The sequence below is a fragment of the Strix aluco genome, chromosome 14, assembly GCF_031877795.1.
Source record: "Strix aluco isolate bStrAlu1 chromosome 14, bStrAlu1.hap1, whole genome shotgun sequence".
In the NCBI taxonomy this organism is placed as follows: Eukaryota; Metazoa; Chordata; class Aves; order Strigiformes; family Strigidae; genus Strix; species Strix aluco.
In genome coordinates, this window is record NC_133944.1 from 3,023,194 (window position 1) to 3,045,708 (window position 22,515).

General features: G+C 65.5%; 1 protein-coding gene across 2 annotated transcripts in view; it reads left to right on the forward strand.

Moving 5' to 3' along the window:
• The window catches only part of GSE1 (Gse1 coiled-coil protein), a 102,789-nt gene that overhangs the window by 15,489 nt on the left and 64,785 nt on the right, over positions 1–22,515 (forward strand). For both annotated transcript variants that reach the window (XM_074839348.1, XM_074839347.1), the window contains exon 2: positions 21,344–21,509. In XM_074839348.1, coding sequence (XP_074695449.1) covers positions 21,344–21,509 — 166 coding nt within the window. The remainder of the gene's footprint in view (positions 1–21,343; positions 21,510–22,515) is intronic.

A 22,515-nucleotide genomic window follows, 5' to 3' on the forward strand; every position in this document is an offset into this window, starting at 1 on the left:
TCTTCTGAGTCTGGGTTTTTGGTGGTTTTTATTTTTTTTTTTTCTTCCTTGGGATTATTTCTTGGCAAACGAGGCGTCGTTTTAAAGCACTGAGCTCTGCTCCCTCTGAACTCCTGGCTGCTAAGTGGTATGTAGGAGATCCTGGTCTGAAAAAAAAAAAAAAACAAAAAACACACCCTCCAAAAAGCCCCGCTGCCTTTACAGTGCAAATATGAGGTCTGGGGCAGCTCGGGGAGATTTGGTACGTGCTCCTGGAGGGGGGCCGGAGCAGCAACCTCCCGCAGGGGCCCTGGCATGGTGCATCCCACCCGGCTGGTGCTGGGATGGAGTGTGGTGCTTCCCTGGGGAGCACCAAGCAGCACCGGGCGGGCTGGGAGCAACTGCGCTGCTGAGGGGCTGGTGGCAGGGGAGGATGTGGAGGTTCCCTGGGAGCAGCGTTTTGGAGGGGGGCACTTGGTCCCTGCAGGGCTGGGAGCTCTTTGTCCCCCCTGCAAAGTCCAGGTGTGCCTGGAAGGAACCCCCCACCTTTGGGAAGGTGTGAGGTGTGCTGCGAGCCAGCCCGCGGGCGAGGAGGGGGTTTATAGGGCACCTTGGCTGGTGGCAGTATCCCCCGTCGGGATGCTGCAGGGTTGGGCTATCGCTCCGGCATCGCAGCCCTCTTGCCTGCCGGCTCCTGGGGCTCTGCGGCCGCCTCTCCCCGCTTTGCAGGGGTCATTTCCCCGCTCCTGGCTGTGGCAAGGGTCTGTGGGTGCTGGGGGAGCCAGGGATGCCGTTGGCCACATGGGATAAATGCAAACCCTTGATGGGAGGGAAGGCAAATGCACGCCTGGCTCCGCGTCCGGCCCCGGAGCTGCTCACTTCAGAGCGACGCTGCCGGTACCTGCTTAATCTCAGCCTTGTGTGCTGAAACCCCGGGGAAGAGACGCAGCGGCGACCTTTGGGTGTTGCAGAGCGGGAGCTGGCAGTGATGGAGGTCAGGAGGAACCTCCCTTCCCTGTTAATGCTGCAGGAAGGACTCGCAGAGCTTTGCCCGAAATATCCCGGGGATGCAGGAGAGCCAGCTCGTGCTCCGGTCCGGCAGCCGTGATGTTCCACCACTGGGGTAGACACGCCATTAATCATCCTTGCACCATCCTGGCCCACCTCTGCCCCCTACCCCACGTGCATCCCCGCCACCCCGCGGGGTTCACCCCCCGCTGTGCCCATCACCCTGCCATCGTGTCGCCCGAGGCAGAGCCGCCAAACTCGCCCGGTGGGGGCTTCGCAAAAGGGAAGCAAAAGGCCCTGCCGGTGCTCCCCCAACCAACCGCAAGTGGCAGGGGATGCCCGCGTCCCCCTTGTCGGCTCCTAATCTGGACATGAGAAGGCAATTAGGGGCCGGGATCCCCTTTCGGAGGGAGCAGATGGGGCGCGGCGACACGCCGTGGGGCTGGGGAGCAGCGGCGGAGGGGCTGACGCGCAGCGGCTCTGCCTCCTAATGTGTTTGCAAATCCTCACCAGCTGAGGGGATTAAAGCCGGCATCTGGCTCGCTTTATAATATTAAAACAAAGGGAGTTGTAGGCGCCATGATCGGGGGCAGGCGAGGGAGGGAGGGAGCGGGAGGTTGGGGGGGGGCCCGCTGCTCTGCTCGCCGTGCTGGGAAAGTCTGCAGGAATCGCCCCCACCCGAGCCCTTTCCCGGGAGGTTTTCCCCAGGGAATAAAACAACCCGGAGGGGGGGTGGGGGGGGTTTTGTCCTCACCCCACCGTCCCCACGGGACTCCGCAGCCCGTCTGGCAGCGGGGTGCAGGAGCCGGCCCCCACCCCAGCCCCTCGGGATGAAGGGTGGCGCTGGGGATGCTGGAGGCGGGTGGGCTGTGAGGGCTTTTTTTGGGGGGGGGGGTGGGGGGGGGGAGTTTCTATCTGCTTTTTTCCACCCCGTTGCGCTGTTCTGGAAGCGGCAAGAATTCAGGAAGCCGGCGTGCGGCGAGTGCCAAGTCAGGCTGTACCGCAGCCAAGCCCCTGCTTGTTTTCTCGTCTTGCTGGAGCCAGTAAGTGACCTTATTAGCTTAGGGGGCAGCTGCCTTATTAACACACATCTGGCGGCGAGGAGGCCGCATAGGCCCTATATTGTCTCCCTGCCTGCTCCTAACCCGGCGGTACGTTGCTGGGGGGGCTCACCCCATGGCTTCTCCCCCCCCCGCCCCGGTAGCAGGGCTGGCACGCGGGCGGCCCCACTCCCCCTATCCAAGGCGTAAACCCAGGGAGGGGTTTATACCGGGGGGGCAGTCTTAGGCAGATGGGGTTCTGGGTCTTCTGAAGATTATAATTCAAGATTATAATCTGTGTAAGGTTATAATCTGCAGTGGGGGGGGCCCCCCTCAGCATGAGGGCTGTGCTGCTGGCATTCCCATGGATGCCACCCCATCTCTCACAGCTCTTTCTTCTTTCCTGTGGGGCAGGCTCTGCTTTTTGGGGCACAGCATTGCCCCTCGGGACAGGAGATTCCTCCGAGGGGCTGGACCACCCATGTGGCATCCTCGCATCCCTGCCAGCAGACGGGGTGGGCACTGGGATTTCCCTCCAGCATGCAGCAGGGATTGGCGTTGGAGCATCCCGCAGCAAGAAAAGCTTCCAGCATGCTGGCTTCAGGGCTTTTCCAGCAGTTTTGTCCCTTGAAGGGAGCAGGTTCTTGAGGGGGTAGGAGCTGGGAGGCTCCCGCTCTGCCAGGGCGGGGAACCAGGGGGCTTTGGATGTGCCAAATCACCCCGGGCTCTGCTTGGGGTTGTCCCGGTGGGTGCACATCGCACCCACAGCCACCCATCATCCTCATGAGGGACCTGCCTGTGGGGCCACCACCAGCTCTGTGCCCACCCTTACCCGGTATCACCATGTTTCCTCTCCCCAGCTATAATTAGAGCCGAGCCGGAGCAGGCCCCCGCGCCGGATCACCCCGGTGCTGCACATCCCAGGGGACCGAGGGCGAGCCGGGATTGGGGTGGGGAGGGGGGGAGCCGGGATGCTGGGCGCCTGCCCGCGCCTCCGCCGCGCAGGGATGCCCTTTGTCCTTCTTGGCGTGTGGGGGAACTCGGCAGCTCTTGGCTTCTCCCTCCTGTTTTGGAAATTCAAAACATTTACAGGGCGGCCCACTCGCGCCCTGCCTGCCACGGAGCGAGGCACTTGGCTGACTCCTCTGCTTTCCTTGGCTGCTTCTCCCTCGCGTTCACGCTTGGGGGGGGGGCCTTTTCTCCACCCCCTCCCCCCCTTTTTTTTTTTCTTTTCTTTTTTTCATATGGTATAAGCTTGAAAAAACACCGCCAGCCTGCAGGAAAGGCCATCAAAGGGGATAGTGCCAGCAGGCGTGGCGGTGCCAGTGCCAGTGCCGGACAGCCCTTCGCGCTGACCTTGCTCTCCACCAGGAAGGGCGGCCGTGTTGGGCAGCCGGAGCAGCCCTTGTGCTACACCAGCGTTAATGAGCTCTGCCTGAGCAGAAGGATTAATTAGCTGCTGGGAGGGGGAGGGCATCCCGCTGCGGTGACTCGGGTGCGCTGGGTGCAGCAATGGAGCCTGGCACGGTGCTGCAGCACCCCCGGGGCTTTTGCTCCGGGCCAGGAGGATGCTCCGGAAGGAGCCACGGTTTTTCCCAGAGCGAATGCCGTGGGCCAGGCATGGAGAGGAAATCCCTGAGCGAGCCAGCCTGGGCTCCTCTCTTTTTTCCAGTATTTTTTCCCCAAAAAAGCCTTGTGGGGTTTTTCCAGTATTTTTTCCCCAAAAAAGCCTTGTGGGGTTTTTCCAGTATTTTTTCCCCAAAAAAGCCTTGTGGTTGTTCTGGTGCTGTTGTCCCCTCAGGAATGGGAGCTGAGGGCGAGACCTGGACGTGGCAGGAGCACTTAAATTTGTCCTGCAGGGTCTAAAATGACCCTAACAGGGACACAGTGGGAGCTGGCCGGGTGCTGTGCATGGGCAGGGTCCAGCCACGTGCCGGGGCTCAGCCCTGGCCCCAGTTCTGCTGTAGCCAGGCCAAAATCCGAAGGGTCAAGGATGCTCGGGCGTGTTGTGCTGGGGGCTGTCACCCTCCCATCCCTGGAGGGGGACCCCAGACCTGGCTTGGGGCTTTTGGCAGCCCATTTAGCTGTGGGGGATTTTTTTGCGGGGACGTGGGGCTGCTCCATGCCCTGTCCTCCCACCAGGTGAGGATGTGGTACCCCTCTCCCCTCTGGCATGCAGGAGAGCCAGGCACGGGGAGGGGGGGACATCGAGGGGGCCCCCCGGAGAGATGAGCAGGGACATAGTGTCAAGGCCGGGAAGGTCGTGAGGACGTGGAGCTTGAACTTGAATTAGATGGTAATTGCGACGTGCCTAATTACAGGGAAAGAGCAAATCACTCCGGTGCTTCATAAAGTGTCTGACACGGAATAACGAGGATAATTAGCAATCAGACGGGAAGCTGCTACCTCCCGGCTCACGCGCCGTCCCCCAAAAGCCCCGGGGAGCCCCGCTCCCCCTCCTGCCTCGCGGGTTGCGCTCTGCAAAGCATCTGCCCCTGCGTGGGGGAGTTACATCGCTTTTGCCCCCTCCCCAGCATGGGACATCTGCCCCCCCTCCCCCAGGTATGGGACATCAAGCCCTGCCAAGCCACCCATGCAGGGATGAGGTGCAGCTGTGGCCACGCGTGTCCCCCACCCCAAGGGGGGGCTGGTGGCCATGCCAGGTGTCCCCGCGTGTCTGTGTCCGGCCGTGCTCTGCGCCAGCAATGCATTAATGCTGGCTGACGCTAGAGCGCACCAGAAGCATGCCGTGGCACCCTCCCGGGGACGTGGCACCCAGCAAGGCCACCTGCCCATGGCCACCTGCCTGCGGGCACCCCAGAGTGACCCCGGCGGCATCCGCTGCCACCCCGCTGGCGACCTCGGCTGCCCTCGGTGGCCGCAGGGGACATCGTTAGCGGATGACGGGGCCGTGATTGATGCTGCCTAGTTGCACCAGGGGCTTTGCCCCTCGGAGGGGCCAGGAGAGGGCACTCCAAAAAAGACCCCTGCCCTCCCAGCTGGCATCACCCGCAGGGGACACAAGGGAGGGCGAGGAGTGTCCTGTTCCCAATTAACTGCGCCTTTTAATGATGCTGTAGCTGGCTTGGGGAGCACAGCACCCTCAGGGAGGCTGGGGGGGCTCACCCCAAACCTCATGTCCCCCCATCCCAGAGTAGGGGTGATGGAGGAGCATCCACTGGGAAGTATTGCCCCAGGCAGGGGCTGATCCTGTAGCCTCCAGCCCCCTCCCCAGCGTCCCCCTCCTGCCCCCCCATATGAGACCTGTCCGCTCCTGCCACCCGGGGAGGACTTGCTGCCCTGGGGCAGGTGACAAGCACCCCAAGGTGACAAATAACCACCCTCCCAGGCATGAAGGGACCTTCCAGCCCCACTATACCCCACTCGGGGTGGGGGGGGCGCAGTGCCAGGCTGCTTTGGTGGCTTCACTCCAGCTCCCGCTTTCCCTGCAGGTCCTGCAGCCACCTTGCTGCTGTCCCCAGGCCCCAGCACGGTCTGACACCCCCAGGGACCATCCCTCTGCCCCCTTCCCAGCACCTCGCGGGAAGCCCACAGCGCATCCCAGCACAATTTTCGGACTGGTCCCCACTGCTGAGGTTGCAGAGAGGGCTGGGCAGGCTGGCGGCGCCGCGGGGATGGGTGTGGGTGTCCTGGGGTGCCGGGGCAGGGTGGAGGTCACGCTTCCCAGCTTGTCCTCCTACGTGCACGTCTCCTTGCACGTCTCTCCTCCTGGTTTGGTTTTTCTTTTTCCCCCCCTCCCGCCCCTCTTTGAGCAGCTGTTCTCTAATAAGCTGTTAATGATGATACAGTAAGTAGAAGCGGAGAGTCCTGCGGGAGCTGCCACGATTTGTGTAATTGGTCTCGGAGGAGACAAAAGTATCTAATATTTACATGCCGGTATTAGTCCCCTGGGAGCTCTGTCTGGGCTGGCACAGGGAAGGCAGCTCCCAGCCTCAACCTGTCTGCTCCCAGCTGATGGATCGTCAGATCTCTTCTGTATGGAAATTGCTGCGTGGCGGGGCAGGGGGGCCGTGTCCCTGCGCTACGCTGCTGGCCTGGGTGTGGGGGAACCCCCCTCCCCGAGAGCTTGGGGATGGCCGAGCATCCCTGCAGCTCAGTACCCAGGTTTGTGGGAGCCGTGGGGTTTGGCTGAGCTGCTTCCAGAGGGAGCATGCTCTGGCACGGGGACCCCTGCGCCGATGTGGGATGGAGGCAGGAATCGGGGCTCCCCAGGCCCAGGGGTCCCCAGGGTGGGTTTACAAAGGGCTTTAACCAGGCTTGTGCGGCACAAAGAGGCTCCTGAGCTGGCTGGCGGGTGCCTGGAGTGAGGAGTGGGATTTGAAGAAGGGTGCTTGCAGTCTGGCCACCAAATGCCCTCTCCCCAGTGCCAGCAGGTGGGGTGGGTCCGCCGGGAGCTGTGCCGGAGCTCCCAGATGGGCAAGTTCAAAAGCAGGGCTGGCGTCTTGCTCCCAGCCGGCCGGGTGAGCCGTGGGGCTGGGCGGCTGCCAGTACAACTGCCTGTAGCGTTCCTGCCTGCGGCTGGTAAGGCCTTAATGGCAGGGGAAACTGAGGCACAGCGGGGCTGGGGAGCAGCCTGCCCTCCCTCCCAGCAGCCCTGGTCTTGCCCTGGGCCCCATCCTGCACTACAGCATGGACGGAGCGCCCACCGGGGCTTTCCCTGGTACCCCGAAACGCAGTGTGTCCCCAAGGCTTTGGGGCTGTCCCCTCTTGCTGGGGGTCAGACGCTGGCCAGGTTTGTCTTCGTGTTGCTGTCACCCAGACGAGCCGTGCTGGGGCCGTGCTCCCTCCTGTGCCCGTGTCCCTGCACCCCCAAACCTGCCAGCAGCCCCCGAAGGAGAGATGCCAGCGAGAGGGGGGTGGCGTGGAGGCACCCCACCACAGACAGCGGGGCCAGGCTGGGCACAGGGGGTGGGTGCATCCTTATTCCCTGCCTGGCACAGAAGATGGGGGGAGTGCCACAGCACCCTGACCCATCTCCTGTTGTGCATTTGGGCTCTGGAGGGGGGGTCCCAGCACCGTGCTGTGCCCCCCCCGCAGCCCTGCGGGATCGCATCACCCTCCCTTTTCCACCCAGATTCCCGTTTTTCCATTGCCGTGGCAACCTCTGGCATGGCAACTCCACGCCTTCTGCAAGGGGACGTCTCACATGTGTCCTCCCCATCCCTGGGGGGGACAAAGGGGGTCACGGGGGGCTGGTGGGGATGGATGGGGGGGTTGCTTTGCTGGGTGCCAGGCTGGGCATCACTGTTTGCCCTGAGCCGCCCCGCCGCCTGCAAAATCAAAGGCAGGGTGTTTTGCAACAGCTGAGGAGGAGAGCAGGCAGGTTTGCTTTGGAGGCTGCTGGCCTCATCCTGCCCGCTGCGGCCCGGCTGGGCACCACCAGGACCTGGCAGCTGCAGCTGGGGTTACCCGGGGAGGGCGGAGCTGTGGTGGGAAACGGCTGTGAGGGGAAGGTCGCTGAGCCCTGACGAGCTCGTGGCAGGGATGGAGATGCTCAGGCAGAGTCTCGTGGGTACATGCCGGTGTCGCAGCGGTGTAGAGCTGTTGGCTCTGTTCATCCCTCCGTCCGTCCATCTGTCCGTCCATCCAGCCCTTTTTGGTTGTCCTCTCTGCTCCTGGTCTGGGATGCTCCGGCCTCTCTGTCCCTGGCTTTTCCCACACTCCCTAATCCCAGGCTCCATCCCTGGCTGCTCATGTCACATCCCGAACCTGGGAGCAGCTGCTGAAATACCCCCAAACTGGGAAAGTGGGACCTGACCCCTGACCTCCCGGAGAAACTGGAGGCGGGGGGGGGGCAGTGGGTGCTTTGCCAGGGTGATGCGTTTGGCATAGGGGGGGCCAAGATGGGGGGCTAGAGTGTCCCTAAGTCCCCCGCCTTGTGTCTGCCACCCCTTGGCCAGGGCGGATGGATTTCACGTTTGCAAAGGGTTTGGGGCTCACTGGCCGCATCCTGCACGCTCCGCACCCCTCCGGCATCGCGGCTGTGCGGCGTGGTGCCCTGGGGAGCACCCCCAGCTGCTCGCAGGCTCTTGAGGCTTGGAGGGGGGGCAGTTTATTGCCCCCCCACGCCCCTGCTGTGTGTGTGTGTTTTGGGGGGGGAGGATCCCCCCCCCGCCTCCTTCCCTCCCTCCTGCCTTATCTGTTAAATCTGCTAAACAGGGGAATCGGTGCAGCGCCATCTGTGAGCCTGCCAATAATGGGATTAACTCTTTCCCCCGGCCAGGGCCGAGCCTGACGGTGTTTCTGGCACCCCCTTCCCAGGGTACCCCCTCCCTCCTCCCGCTCTCCCGAGGGGGAGCCAGCCCGCCGGGAGATGCCTGTGGTGATGTCCCAGGGTGGCAGGGCTCGCTGGGGACAGCCCCAATCTGTCCCCATGGAGATCTGAGCTGCCAGCATGGCCTCGCCGCCCGCCTGCCTCAGTTTCCCCTCCTGCCAAGCGGGGGGTTTTGGGGCGTTTCAAAGGGCTCTGTGCTCCTCAAAGCCGCTTTGCCTGCGTGGGGGGATACACACACACACGGGGGGCGGGGTGGGCACGCTGAGCTGTGCCTCTGTGCACCCCATCCATGTGTGACCGTGGGGGCCCCGGTCCCCCGAGGCGGTGGGAAGCCTCCCCCCCCCTTCCCCGGGATGCTGGGTGCCCCCTGCCCGGGGCTGGGGCAGAGGTGGGACCCCACGGGGACACACACAGGGGGACCCCCCCACCCCCCAGCTCTGCAGCTTCAGCCCTGTTTCCCGGGGGGGGGGGTGAGGGGGGTGTGTGTGTGTGTGTTCACCCCCGTTAATCCTCTTAGGCGCTGGCTGCGCCCCGGAGCAGCTGGCGAGGCTGGATCCGGCCTCTGCCCATCCTCCCCTTCCAACAGGTGCCCCCCCGGCCCCCCCCAACCCAACCCCCCGGGCCTCCTGCGCTGCCGGGGCCTTCTCCCCCCCCCCCCCCCCCCGGTCGGGGCTGGGCGCGGGGCGAAGGGCTCCCCGCAGCAGGCAGCCCCCTCCCCCCGAGGCCGGCCCGGGAGCGCTCATTAATTATCTAATCTTCCCTTTATGTTTAATTTACAGCCCCGCGCGGCTCTGGCCATATGCTGCTTTTGTTGTGTCTGGCTCTTTGTTGTGGCAGGCAGCGGGGGCTGGCGAGACCCCCCCCCCCCCTCCTCGCCAGCCTTTGATCCCCCCCATCCTCCCCAGCGCCACCCTCCAGCCACCCCCGCGGCACGGTGGCGAGCCCCGGGGAGGGGGTAAGTGCCTTTTTTTTCGGTTATTAATATCCCTGACCCCCCCAACCCCCGCCCCCCCCACCTCCTCACTGTGTTGTGTCCCCCCCTCCTTCCCCCCCCCCCCCCCCAGCCGGCGGCTCGGGATTTGATCGCGCGTGTGCGCGGCGCTGCCTCCTCCCGCTCGCTGCCGCCGGCGGGGCTGCGCGGGGTCACCGCTCCTGCCCGCACCCCCGCGCCGCTGCTGCACAGGTAGGAGCAGGGCAGGCAGCTGCCTGTACCTCCCCCCCCCCCCCCAACGCCTACCCCGGGGTGGGGGGGGACGGGACGCCGCGCCAGCCATGGCGGGAGGGGGGTGTCCTTGCTTGGGGGTGTGTGCGTGGGGAGTGGGGTGGTGTTGGAGGATGTAACCCCCTCCCCGGGCTTGTTGTGTGCACCCCCCACCTTGCTGCGAGGTATGTGGGGGGGTCGTGAGCACATACCGGGGGGGGTGGGGGGGGGGCGAAGCGGCGGGACCTCTGTGGCACCCCGACCTGTTGTGGGTACGCGAAGGGGGGGCCCCTGTGCAAGTTGCCGCAAAGTTTGCGCAGCGCTGCCAGGCTGGTGGGGCAGCATTTCCGCCACCCAGGGAGCTTTTTTATATTTGAAAAAAAATTTAAAACCCCCCCAAAATAGTCAAATGGCCTTTCTGTGCCCTGGCAGGCCTGTACGCAGCTCTCCTGGGGTGCACGGCACCCCAACCGAGAGGCTGCAGCACATGCACTCATCCTTCGGGGGTTCAGGTCTGGCTTCCCGGCGGGGGGTCAGGGGTGCTTGGGAGGGGGGCAAAGGGTCCACATGGCTGCTGCCTCCCTGGCTCCGTTTGTGGATGATGGGGGGGCTAAAGATTCCTGCCCCCCCCGACCCGCAGGGCTGGGTGCCCTGGCAGCACCAGGCAGTGGGTGCCCAAACCTCCACCCCAGGGCTCGCTGTCCGTCCGTCCGTCAGTCTGTCTGCAACCGCTGGGGCTCCTGCCAGCCGCGGGGAGAGGAGGGTGGGTGCCAAGCCGCGGGCCTGCCTTGGCCACCGGAGCCGTGTGTTGGGCCAAGCGCTGGGCTGGCGGCAGCGCCCAGGCTCTCCCTGCGGCGACACGTAAGGTCACCGCGACCGCTGGGGAGGTGGCCCTGCCAGGGCCTGCTGGCTTCGGCTGTGGCTCCTGCGTGCCGGGAGCCACGAGGCGATGGCGGGAGCTGGCCCCGGTGGCCGCCGAGCTGCTCGCCAGGTGAACAAACCCCCTTTCATGCTCGCTGGAGGCAGCTGGCTCGGCTGCTGGGCTGTGGGGGGGTCTCTGAGGGGCTACGGGGGGGGGACTCCCATGTCTTGGGGTGGGGATGTGACACTGGGGGACAGTGCCAGCTGCTGGCATAGCCTCGGCGGGGGGGATGGCGCAGGGGCAGCAGCCGGCTGACCCACGCACGTGTCCTGGCAGCGAGGTCACGTCCCCGCTGCGGAGAGGGGGGATGGGGGGGACACCGCTCCACCAGCACCCCCCGTCCTTGCGTGTGGGGCTGGCTGTCCCATTGCAGCCCCCCCCCCTCGCCCTGTGCCACCGACATGACCAGGCTGTCCCTTCTCGGGGTTCCTTCCCGCTTGCCGGCTGTGGGGTGCAGAGGAGGGGCTGTGCCGCCGCGGTGGCTCGCGGCAGGTGGCCGCTGCCACTGTCTGGCCGCGGCCTGTCCCCATACAAAGCCCCGCTCCCTCCCTCCCTCCCGGCCCCACGCCGCGGGGCCGCTTGCCAAGCGAGACGCCGGGGCTCTGTGCCGCGGCCGGTTTGCGCTGTGTGTCGCAAGAAGGAGCCGAAACACGGGGCTGGGCTCCCTCCATGGCTGCCCACCCCCTGCCCGTCCCTGCCAGCTCCTGGGTGCTGGGGAAACTGAGGCAGCAGGGCAGGAGGCAGCTTGCCCAAAGGAGCTGGTGCCAGGGCTGGGGAGAAAAACCAGGATTCTTGGCACGGGCTGGCGTTGCCGCGCTCTCTGCCTGCGGGCGGGGGTTGCTCTTTGCCGGGTGTTGCAGGCTGGCTCTCCCTGCGCCCTGGGGACCGTGGCTCCATCCCCGCAGGTGACACCCCTTCCCCTCAGCGCTGGTAAAAGGGGTGATTGTTCCCCTGCTCCCCTGGGGGGCGGCCGGCGCCTGACGCTGTGTGTGGCAGGGCTGGCGCAGGCAGCGGGTTGGCCTTGGCCCCCTGCCCGCCGCCGTGCCCTTTTCCAGAGGCAGCTGCCTGTGGGCACGGCCTGGCAGCCCGCCTGCCTGCAGCCTCGGCCGGGGCAGGACCTGCGCTCCCCTGGGCCGCCGGATCGCCTCCACGCGGGGTTGCAACACTCGGGGATGGTGCCACGGCTGTCATGAGTTTACAGTTCTCAGCCCAGCGGTGACTTTTTCTCCTTGGATCTGCGCACCAGCTCTGTCCCTAAAGCAGTGCCTGGCTGGGGTGGGCTCGGGGAGGGGGGTGACAAGCGGGGAGCCGGTTCTCCCTGCCGTGCTGAAAAGTCCCTCTGGAGAGGCGCCCAGTGGCTTCACCCCTGCAGAAGTGATGTGTCAGCTCTGAAAGCCCCTGGTTTTCCACCTTGGAGCTGTGTGCAGGAGAGGGCTGTTCTGCCCCCCCTTCCCGGCTGTGCTGGCGCTCTCGGGAGACCAGAGCATCTCTCCCCAGGCTGTGGGTACCCTGCAACGTGTAGGGTGGTGAGATCCCCCGGTCCACGCTCGGTTCCCCCTGCCGCTGCCGTGCATCCCTCCCCTCCCAGCTCCCTTGTCAGCTAATGGTGTGGCTTATTCCTATGGCTTTTTAAGTGCTTAATGGCGCGCGGGGCTAATGATGCGGCTCCCTCTGTTCATGCCGCCTGGATAGATGGATGGTGTCGGGGCTTGGCGCTGCTCGAACCTGCCGGGACAGGGACAGGGATGAGAAGGGGCCCAGCCGGTGCCCTGTGGAGCTGGGGGGCTACGAGCGGGCGTCCGCCTGCCCACCTCTCCTCCCTCCTCTGTGCGACTGCTCAGAGCAGTAATGTCACCGTAAATGATATTTATCACGAGGTGATAAAAATCTATTTCCAGCGACCTCTTGGAAATGGCCCTCGTAAAACCAGGCAGCAGACGGAGGCAGGAGGCAGACAGCGGGGAGGGGGAACGGGCAGGGAAATGGCTGTAATCAGCCGGTTGGCTCTGCCGGGGAGCCAGCCCTGCCGTTCCCAACCCTGGTAAATCGATGGCAGCAACCAAGGCCCAAGGGCTGCTGGGGCATGGCTGGGCACTTGCTCAGGTATCCCAGGGCTTGAGCATCCTGGGATGCAGCATCCAGGCTGTGACGGGAGGACCAGAGCGATGCTTGTGTTCAAGCGAGCAGGGTGGGAGGCTTTTGTGTGCCCGTAGCTGCATCCTGGGGCATTCCCAAAGTGACACCTCGAGGGACCAGCTTGGAGGTGCTGGGCCAGAGCTGGTCCCAGAGCAGCAAGTCGGGGATGGGATGCTGAGCTAGCCGGCTTTCCCCCAGCACTCACAGCTGTAGGGGTGCCCCCCCCAACACCAGCAGGCACTGCTGGGTCACTCATTGTCCCCTGGTATCCCAGGGGGGCCGCTGTCAGTCCCACAATCCCTCCTCCTCCAGCCCCATCCCTTTGGTGCTGGGTGCTGATTCAGCCATCTCCCTCCCGGCACTAATTACTCAGCCCATCGCGGAGTCCTGGCTGTAAATTTTCCAGCAGGAGCAGGCCAGGAGGTGGAAAAGCCTCCTTGGCTCCTTTCCCCGCTGACCTGCGCAGGGACCTGTGATCTGGTGTAATTCATCGGGGTGCTGAGTCAGCAGGCGGGTGCCTCGTCCTCCCCCACCCAACTTTGGGGTGCGCTGTCCCCTGCCAGCATCCCTCCTCCCTGCCCGGGGTACCCGGCATCCCTCCCACCTCTGCGTGACACTCGGTGTCCCCGTCATCACTGGGGATATCCTGGGTGACCCCCAGTCCCCAGGGTGACGCTGCCCTGGGCATCCCTGGGGGCTTCACCGAGCTGGGGGAGGGGCAGAGGCCACCTTTGTGGCGTAGGAGAGGTGGGATTTGCTTCTAAAAATGGGGACGGGGCAGGGGCCCCCCATGTTGTCACCTGGGGGAAGACAGCTCCCGGCTGCAGGGTCTAATCTCCTGTTCTGATGAAGAGACTTGTAATTGCTTAAAGTAATTAACCAGGTGAGGCGACAGCTGAACCGCCCTGAGCGCCTGGGTGTCCCCTGCCTGGGGGTGGCTGCCCCAGGGGGGACAGAGGGGCTGTTGGTGGGGTGCAGCTCCGGACCCCAACCAGACGTAAGTGCTCGCGGGGCTGTGCCAGGAGGGGACAACAGCGGGGAGAACGGGGACATCCAGTTTGGGTCCTGCTTAACACGTGCAAAGCCCTCAAAATCCCCGCTGAGGGGCACGGTGCCACCGAGGGACTTTTTATGCCACCGCGGGGCTTTGTGCCCACCTGCCCGGCCCGCCTGGGGCGCGCGGTTAAACGGCAGAGTGTGTGCTGCAGGTATTATCCTGCATTAAAGTTTCCCCTTGCAGATGGCGCGCGTTTAATCTGCGGCTTAACGAAGCGCCGGACCTGGCGGTAAGTCCGTCTTTAGATGGCAGGCGGGAGCTGAGAACCGGCGCGCTAAGCTGCCTGGCTGGATGAAGAAGGGGGACACGGGGAAGCTGAGGGGAGGGGGGGGATTGAGGCTTTAATGCCGCCGCGTCGCAAGCTGATTGTCTGGCTGGCGTGTGGCCCTCGCCGGGACCCGCGTCGAGGCAGATGAGGGTTTTCACCACATGTATGATTGCCGTGACATGCCCCCGCGGGGTTGGTTGGGGTCCCCTCACCCGATATGTTGAGCCTGGCAAAGCCTCGTCCTGACCCGGCTGCTTCTCCCTGCCTCAGTTTACCTCCGAGCGCGCCGTGGGACTTTGCACGTGTGGGAATGCCCCGAAAACATGAGCCGCCGTGGGGCGGGGGGGGGGATTTTCCGGAGTGAAAAGCACCTTGGGGCAGCCGCCTCTCCCTGCGGCAGGTATTTAGGGTGGTGGGGAGGCGGGGGGGGGAACAGCCGCCGCAGACTGCCCGGCAGCTCCAGAGCTGAAGGTGGGTGAGCTGGGCACCGTGCCGGCTTGCAGGGTCGTGGTGTCCCCGAGATGGGGATGGGGAGCGCGGGGAATGGCGCAGGGCCCCGGGGCTGAGCAGCGGCGTGGCCCGCGGGGTTTCTGCAGGATTTGGGTGGCAGGGCCTGCTCTGCAGCAAGCTGCATCCCTCCCCTTCCAGCCTGGGGCCCTGTGGTCCCCCGGGGGCTGGGGGGGGACAGAGGCAGTGCTGGCCTGGAGCCAGGGCTGTGGCAGGGTGGCAGAGCGAGACGGGAGCTGCAGGGACAACCGAGCCCAGGTGGGTCAGTGGTCCAGCCAGGGTAGTTTGTGTTATTGTGGAATGGCACTATTGCAGCTGTTTACTCTGGAGTCTAATGATGGCGGTGAAGGCTCTGTGCTGCACAGCCTTGGGGAAATCCTTGTGGATTTGAGAGGGCTGGCTGTTCCCTGCAGGGCCAGGTCCCCTTTCAGCGCCAGGAGTGGAGGCGATGCCACCAACCCCGCTGTCTGTGCACGGATGGGCTGCTCATCCTCCCGTGCCTCAGTTTCCCTGCCTTGAAAGCAGGGTGGAGGGAACATTTCCTAGCCTGGCAGGGACCGGCAGATGTAAGCGAGAGCTGCGTGTCCCTGCGGTGGGACGGGGGCTGCTCTGCACCGAGCAGGGCGTGGGTCCCATCCTGCCCAGCCAGTCTGGCCCTGGGGTGATGGGGTGGTGAGTGCGGGGGGCTCTCAGTGTGGAGGTGCTGGTATCCCCCAGGGCCTCATGCATCGCCACCAGCCCCGGCTCATCCCATAACCTGGGGAAACTGAGGCACGGAAGGGGACACGGCATGGCCAGGGCTGCCGATGCAGCGAGCAGCCGCTGGTCCCCGCACCCAGAGCCCCAGAGGAGCTCGAGGAAAGCCGAGAGCGAGCGGCTGCGCGGCCCCCGCCTCCCCCTCCATCACCTCCCCGTTCGCTGGCAAACAAATGTCTGTTCTTGCAAAAAAAAGAAGTGACAGGGGTCGGCGCAGCGCTTTCCACATGACCTGCCCGGGAACAGAGGACGTCTTTGTTAATCCAGCGAGCTGTCAGTTCAGCCTCTTCACAAAAGGCATAAACCACTTATTGCTGCTCTCACCCCTGACCCCGGATCCGCCTGCGCGCCCTCCATTGTGCCGTCTCGAGGAAGCTGGCAAACAATTTCGGCTCCGGCTCCCCCTCCCCACTGGCGGCCGCCTCTCGCCCCGCTGGCGTGGGGAGACGCCGCGGGGGACACCCACCCCCCCCCCCTTCCCGCTGCCACCCCCATCACCCCTCCCCGGCCGCATCTGCGCGCCCGCCGCCTCGCCTGGCAGCTGCTGCGAGGGGACGGGGGCTGCCACAAAGGGCCGGGGGCCGGTGGCGGGACCCCCTCCCTCCATCCCTCCCTCCCGGGGCTGCTGGAGCAGCTGGCTGGAGACCGCGGGCTGCGGCGAGGGGGTGTCGGGTGCTGCACCCCGCAGCCCCCTGGCCGAAACCCCTTAATGAGAGGGGACAAAAGCTCCTTAGGGCCCCTGGCTGGGACGGGCTGGGACGGCAGCTTTAGCCAAAGCCGCTTATGGCCCGGCACAAAGCCGGTGAGAACAGCCCCGCTTCCTTGGGCTGGCGTGGGATGGGGCGATGCTTGTGCCTCGCCAGCCTCGGGGGGCTCGGGGGGGGGGTCACATGGAGTGACAGCCATGGTGGTGGGGGGTTGCTGAGCACATACCACCCACCCCATCCCTCTGCACCCAGCACCCGGACCCTGCGGCAGGGCCGGTGAGCGCTGGAGCAATTAGATGCAGTCACTTTGGGGCTATATATAACCCAAATTGCTGCCTGCAGCTCGTTAGCTGGCTGTCAGAGCCGCTGCGGCCGCGGTGGGTGAGATGGTGTCGCCGAGGGAGGGGGGCTGGAGTGGGAGGGCGATGTAGGGACCCGCTGTTCCCCCCCCCAGGAGCATGAGGGGGTTGGGGGGGTGGGGATGCAGCCACGCTGGGGTGGGTGCAGGATCAGGGCCTTGCTGGGGACGGGCTCCTGGGGGCTGCCATGCTCCACCCCAAAAGCAGCAGCGAGTGGGGCGGTGCTGCACCCGCTTCCGCCGGGCGCTTCCTCCGCCATGCCGGCGTGGGGGGGTTGCAAACCTGCTTGGCCGGCGTGGTGCAGGGCGGGGGTGACACGGGGCGGGGGGTCAGGGTCAGGCCTTTTCCCCCTGGCCTGGTGTTCCCTGGGCTTGTGGCACAGCCTGGCCCGTGGGTCAGGGTGCTGGGGCACGGGGGGCCATCGGTGCATCCCGCCCCGGTGCCGGCAGCCTTTCTAGCATCGTCTTCCCCATGTGGCGTCCGGCCTGACCGCAGTCTCCGGCGCTGCCTGTCCAGCCCCTTCCACCCTGCCTGCCCCTGCTGCCCGTCCCTGCCTGGGCTCGTCGATGTGCCGCGGCTCTGCCGCCGTACACCGGCCCCCGCACCGGGGAGGAGCGCGGCGGCACCTCGGGCTGTCTGGGGGCAGCTGCGAGATGAGTGCGAACATATTGTGTGGGCTCCTGCAGCAGGCGTCACGGTGTCGCTGCTGGAGAGCGAGCAGGAACCGCAGCCCTGCCGTGACAAACGGCTCCGGCACAGCCGCAGCCATGCCCACGCGGGCGCCGGCGGCAAGCTGGGCCACGCCGCGGCACCCCCCACCCCGGCTTCGACGCCGCACCGGGACCCGGAGTCGGGATCAGGGTGGGTGGCAATGCCAGCGGCTGTGGGGATGACCCCCCGGCACACGGTGTCACCGCCAGCTTCCCGCCACCGCGGTGACGCGTCCCTGCAACCGTGTTAATTTTCTGGGGGGGGGGTGGGGGGCTGCTTGGGTTGGGCGCATCCCCAGCTTGGGAAGGGTTAACGCCAACATCTCTCTCTCTCTCTCTCTGGAGCCTTTTGTTTCTTTCCCATCTTTTTCTCTCCCCCCCCTCCCCTTCCCCTTTTTAATGAGGGGTTAGCACAGCTGTAATTGCAGGTTCCAACTTTCCGCCAGCAAACACGGCTGAGAAACTTTAAACACGGTGGTGGCGGGGATGCGCGGATCCAGCCACCGCCCCTTCTGCGGGCACCCACCGGGGTGGCAGGGACCCCCGCTGCACCAGGCCTCCGGGCACAGCCTGCTTTTGGGGGAAAACCCTCTGGTTTCAGGCTGCTGGGAGGATGATGAGGAGGAGGAGGGCGAAGGCTTCCTGGAGGGAAGAGCAGTTGAAACCAACTGCCTGGGCGAACACGCGGCCGGGGCTGTGCCTGCGGCAGGGATAAAGCCCCAGCGTGAGCCAGGGGGCTCGGCGGCCTCACCGACAAAGGGAGCTGGGGGGAGCCTGCTCCCCGCAGCCCTAAACGCTCCAAAACCACCTTTTATCCTGAGTGCTGCCTCGCAGGCCTGGGGGGACGGGGGGGTGGTGGGGGTTTGTCCCCCCTCCCAGCCTTGCAGCTGGGTGCTGCGGTGCTCTGCTCCCTCCCCGTGCTGAGGCTTCTCCTTCTCTCTGCATCCCCTGGGAGGTGCAGGATGTGGCCCCTCCGTGCTGAGCATCCTCCCCACCTCGGCCCTTGCTCGCTCAGGGGAGCTTGCATGCAGGCTGTGCCAAAAACCATTGCTGGTGCAGCTGTGCCGGTGCTCGCCCGGCTCCGTGCCCGCCGCGGCGATGCCAGCCAAGAGGCGAAGCGCCGCGACCGCATCCACCCCCGGTGCCGCGGCTGCCGGGAGTGCGGGGGGGTGGTTTTTTCTGGGGTGCTGCCACCCGGGAGGGTGGAGGTTGGTGCCGCGCAGATGCGACACTGCCAGGATGGTGGCGGGGGGGTGGGGGGTGCTTTGCCGTGCCCGTGGCACCCTGTGGGTGGCATCCCCGTGGGTGGCATCACCGCTGTGCACGCTGCAGCCCGCCCCGGTGACAGGCGCATGGGAGGTGGAACGGGGAAGCCGCGTTTTCTGGTGTCCCGAAGGCACAGGAAACACGCCGGTGCGGCCGCCTGCGTGCCAAATCCCTCGCCGGAGAGCTGCCGTGGCCGTTTGCTTTCCCGCTCCGTCACCGCTGTCCCGAAGCTGGGGCCGGGGGGGGGGTGAGGCGGGTGCCGTGGCAGGTATTTATGCCTGTGACAGGAGCAGAAGGAATGTGCCCTTGGCGGGGAGGGACGGACGCAGGGACACCGCTCCCTGCCCTTGCTGCCATCGCGTCCCCCGCCTGCGAAGCCACCTGCCCCGGGCACCGAGCCAAGGGCTGGTTGGGCACCACGGTGCTGCTGTGCCGGTGGTGGGGGGGCAGAGGTGACACGGGGTCTGGCAGCGCCTCTCCCTGCCTGTCCCTCAAGGCCAGGCGCTGTGTTTCAACCCAGCTTGAGCTCTCCGTGTCCTTCGTTCCGAGGACCTGCTGGGGGAGATGGGGGGAGATGCCATGCAGGGGGTGTTCGAGGGAGCATCGTGCCGCGGGGCCGTCCGTGCCAGCTCTGGTTGAAGCATTTCTCCCCCAGTTTTGTCCCCTGTCTGCCTCCCCTGGCTTGCAGCCCTCGCCTGCCCGCCAGCTCAATTTTTCCCGTGTTTAATAATATCGCATAACGATGTCACATTGATGTCACCTCACTGCACACCTACCCCGGACCTTGCCTAGGGGCTGTGCCCCGAGGCCCTGGTCCCTTCCGGGGCTGTGCACGGCCGGTGCGTGCTGCAGAGCTGTCGCAGGCTCGTCCCCGAGTCCTCCTGTCCATGTGCGTGCTGCCTCGATGTGTTTCTACAGAGAGCCACCCATGCAACGAGCGGGCCGGCCTCAGCTCAGTACCGTTCGGTAGGTGCAGCTGGTTGGTCCCCGCTCTCCACCCCTGGGGACGAGCATCTCCACAAGCCCCGGGCCGGGCCGGGCATTGCATCGCAACGGTGGGACCTGGGGAGGCTGCCAGCCTTCCCCTCCAAGTTCAGCGCCTGGTGGCAGAGCACCCTTCCCTCCTGGCCTCTACCCGAGCACTTCGGGGTGCTGCTTAGCAAATTGGGGCCCAAATCAACCCGCTCGCCTTTAATTGGGGGTGAGTCTTTGAGGACGTGGTTGGGGAGGAAGGCCCCCCCAGCCTTCCTGCCACTCCGAGGGGCTGCAGCGATGCTTTATCTGGGTGGACAGATCCCTCCTAATTGAGCAGATATTCCGTGTTCGCAAACAGATGGCTCCTTTGCATCAATTATTCCTTATCTGTGTAACCGGGGATGATTTGCTGACAGATAGCGCGGGGTGAAGTTAAAGCAAGGAGGCGGCCGGTGCTCCGCGCCGGCTCTGGCTGCTGCCTGGGGGGTCCTGGGGGGCACAGACGGCGATGAGGACCGGATCCTGCCTGCCCCTTGGGCACATAGGACCCATCTCTGGTGCTTTTGCATCTCAGCATCCCCTGGCAGGAAGATAGCAGGGGTGGGGGCTGCCACCGCTGTGGGGCTGATGGGGGGGTTGTGGCCTGGGGGGCTGTGGGGCTCCTCGGGGAGCAGGAGGGTGCCAGCTTTGTCCCAGCAACCCCTGCTGAAATCTGCCTTCCCCGCCATGACCCTGGCCCGGCCTGCCACTCCCTGACCGCGTCTTGCCCAATGCTGCTGTGACGCATGACAGGAGATGATTAATGCTAATTAATGATTAGTTGCTCCGGGTATCAAAGTGTGCCCCAGCCCTTTCCCGTGCCCACAGGTAGGGGATTGCTGCCCGCTGCTGCTGGTGGCATCACCCCGGGAGGAGGGGAGGTGGCACAGCATCCCCCCTGGGACCCCGGGGAGGTGTCCCTGCCACCTCCAGGGATCCCACCGCAAGTTTTTGGGGACAAGGCCTGGTCCGTGGGCTTGTCCCCTGCCTGCTGTGAAAGTCACGTTCTGTGAATCCTTGGGAAAGAGAATAGCATCCTGCCATCGCCGGGGCAGCTGGTGGCACCCCGCCAGTTGGAGCCGGTACGTGGTGGCACTCGAGGACTCGCGGGATGTGCCGAGTGCTCGCGGTTGTGTGGCGCTGCCATATGGATTCCATAAATTAAACCTTTCCAGGAAGCGAACGGTAAATTTATACGTCCGCTCGCGTGCGTGGCTCATTGAGTCTAAGGGCTTCCCAGCAAAAAACTCACCTACCATCCATCTCGCTTCGGCTCTCCGTGTTTATGGGACTAATCCTGAGAAAAACGGGATCAACATAAAATCCTCACCGTGCTGCAACCCTGACCCTAAAGTCCCCAAATCAGGAGTGATGTGTCCCCTGTGGCAGAAGGGGGGGTCACGTGCATCCTGCCGTGCCCTGGGGTGGGCGCAGCGTCCCAGGGAACCCGCTCGGGTTTGGGGGGGCCGGGTTGTTCGTGTGTCTGTCCCAGAGCGGTGCGGCGATGCCGGGATGTGTGCGGCATTGCTGGCTGTCGCTATTAAAGCTAAACAGAAGCGGCGACAGCCCAAGCGATGTGCCTGGGCGCGCCTGACGCGGGAGGGTGACAGCTACAACAAACACGGGGGGGGCCACAGCAGCGCCCGGGGACGCCAGGGGTCGGGGAGGGGGACTGTCCCCAAACTGAGTGAGGAGCAGCAGCAACGCCGTCCCCATCCCTGTGGCACGTTCACCTCGCACAGTGATGGCGGGGGGGGTTGTTGATCTCGAGTAAACACTGCCCGGTTGAGTAATCGGGAGCTGCCTAACCGGCCAGCTGCCGCCGGCAAGCAAGGGGACGCTGCTTTGATTCATGTCCTCTCCCCCCCCCGCCTCCAGCCTTTCTTGTCTGGCCGCGCTGGGAGCCATCGGCCGGATCCAGCTGTAGCCCCGCGGCGCGGGCTGGCGTGCGGCTCCCTGCGCCGGCCACGTGCACCGGCTGGCAGGAAAACAAAAGCATCCTGTGTCTGTGCACCCCCCCACCCCATGCCCCCCACCCGTGCCGGCGGTGCTCCGGCCCTGCCACGCTCAGGCCGAGGAAGGGAAAAGCGCTGAGTCTCTGTCCTGCTTCTCTTCCAGGCGTCTTCTTCGTCCCTCGAGACAGCTGCCGCCAAGCCTGCCGCCGGCGAGCCCCGGCACCGGGTGGCCAGCGCCAGGGAGAGCCCGGGGACGGGCGGTGGCACTGCCCCGGACATCGGCCAGCGGACGGCTTTGGATGTGGAGGGCGCGGACGCTGGAGCCACAAGTAGGTGACGGATGCTGGGAGGTGTGGGGATGCCATCCCCGAGGGTTGTCCCCTGCCCCGTCACGGGTCCGCCGCGGGTTGGGTCTCCCGGTGAAGGCTCGCACACAGCGGCGGTTTGGGGTTGAGGCTCCGAAACCCGCAAGCCTTGCCGGGAAGGTGACCCCGACGGCACCTCAGTCCCTGCCCGTCATCCCTGGGGCCGTGAGTCAGGCTGTAGGTGCCAGGGAGAGCCGCGGCGTTGGGCTGGCCGCGCCGGGGAGCTGGGGGGGCCCCCGAGGCTGGGCTGGGCCGCGGCTCCCCGGACTCGGCCGCCCCGTCCGTCAGGAGCAGCAGCATTTTTGGGAGAGGTATCACGCGTGCTTCCCGCCTGCCGCCTCCCTGGCCCGGCTTGTTTGCCAGCCCTTCCCGGCGGGCGCGCCGTGCCGTGCCGTGCCGCGCTGTGCCACGCCAGGCTGCTTTGATCTGGCAGCAACCGCCGATGCCGGTTCCTGGCGTTGGACTGGGGAGAGCCGGGAACCGCAAGGTGCAGCGGGCAGGGAGCCGGCGCGGGCAGGGAGCTGGGGCGGGCAGGGAGCCAGGGCAGGCAGGGAGTTGGGGCAGGCAGGGAGCCAGGGCAGGCAGCGCTGGCTCTGTGGGGTGAGGGGGCTGCTTGGCAAGGGGGGGGGGGATTTGTCACCCCCGCCATGTCGCACGAGGAAGGGCACTTCCTGGGGATGCGGTGGCCCGTGTCGGCCATCAATCAGCCCCAAAGGGATTCGGCCACGGTTTGGGACCCCGCAAGGCGCTGTGTCCCCCGGGGAAGGGGGGGCGCCGGGATGCATTTGCAAGCTGCTCACAGCCCAGCCGGCAGCGGCACGGAGGCAAGCTGGGAGCTGTGGCCTGGAACGGGCCCGCTGGAGTCAGCTCGGGATTTATTACCCTGCCAGTGGCTGCCGGGCAAAGGTGACAGTGACTAATGGCTTGTTACACGCCTGCCACATCTCATCTGCGCACCGCGGCCGGCTGC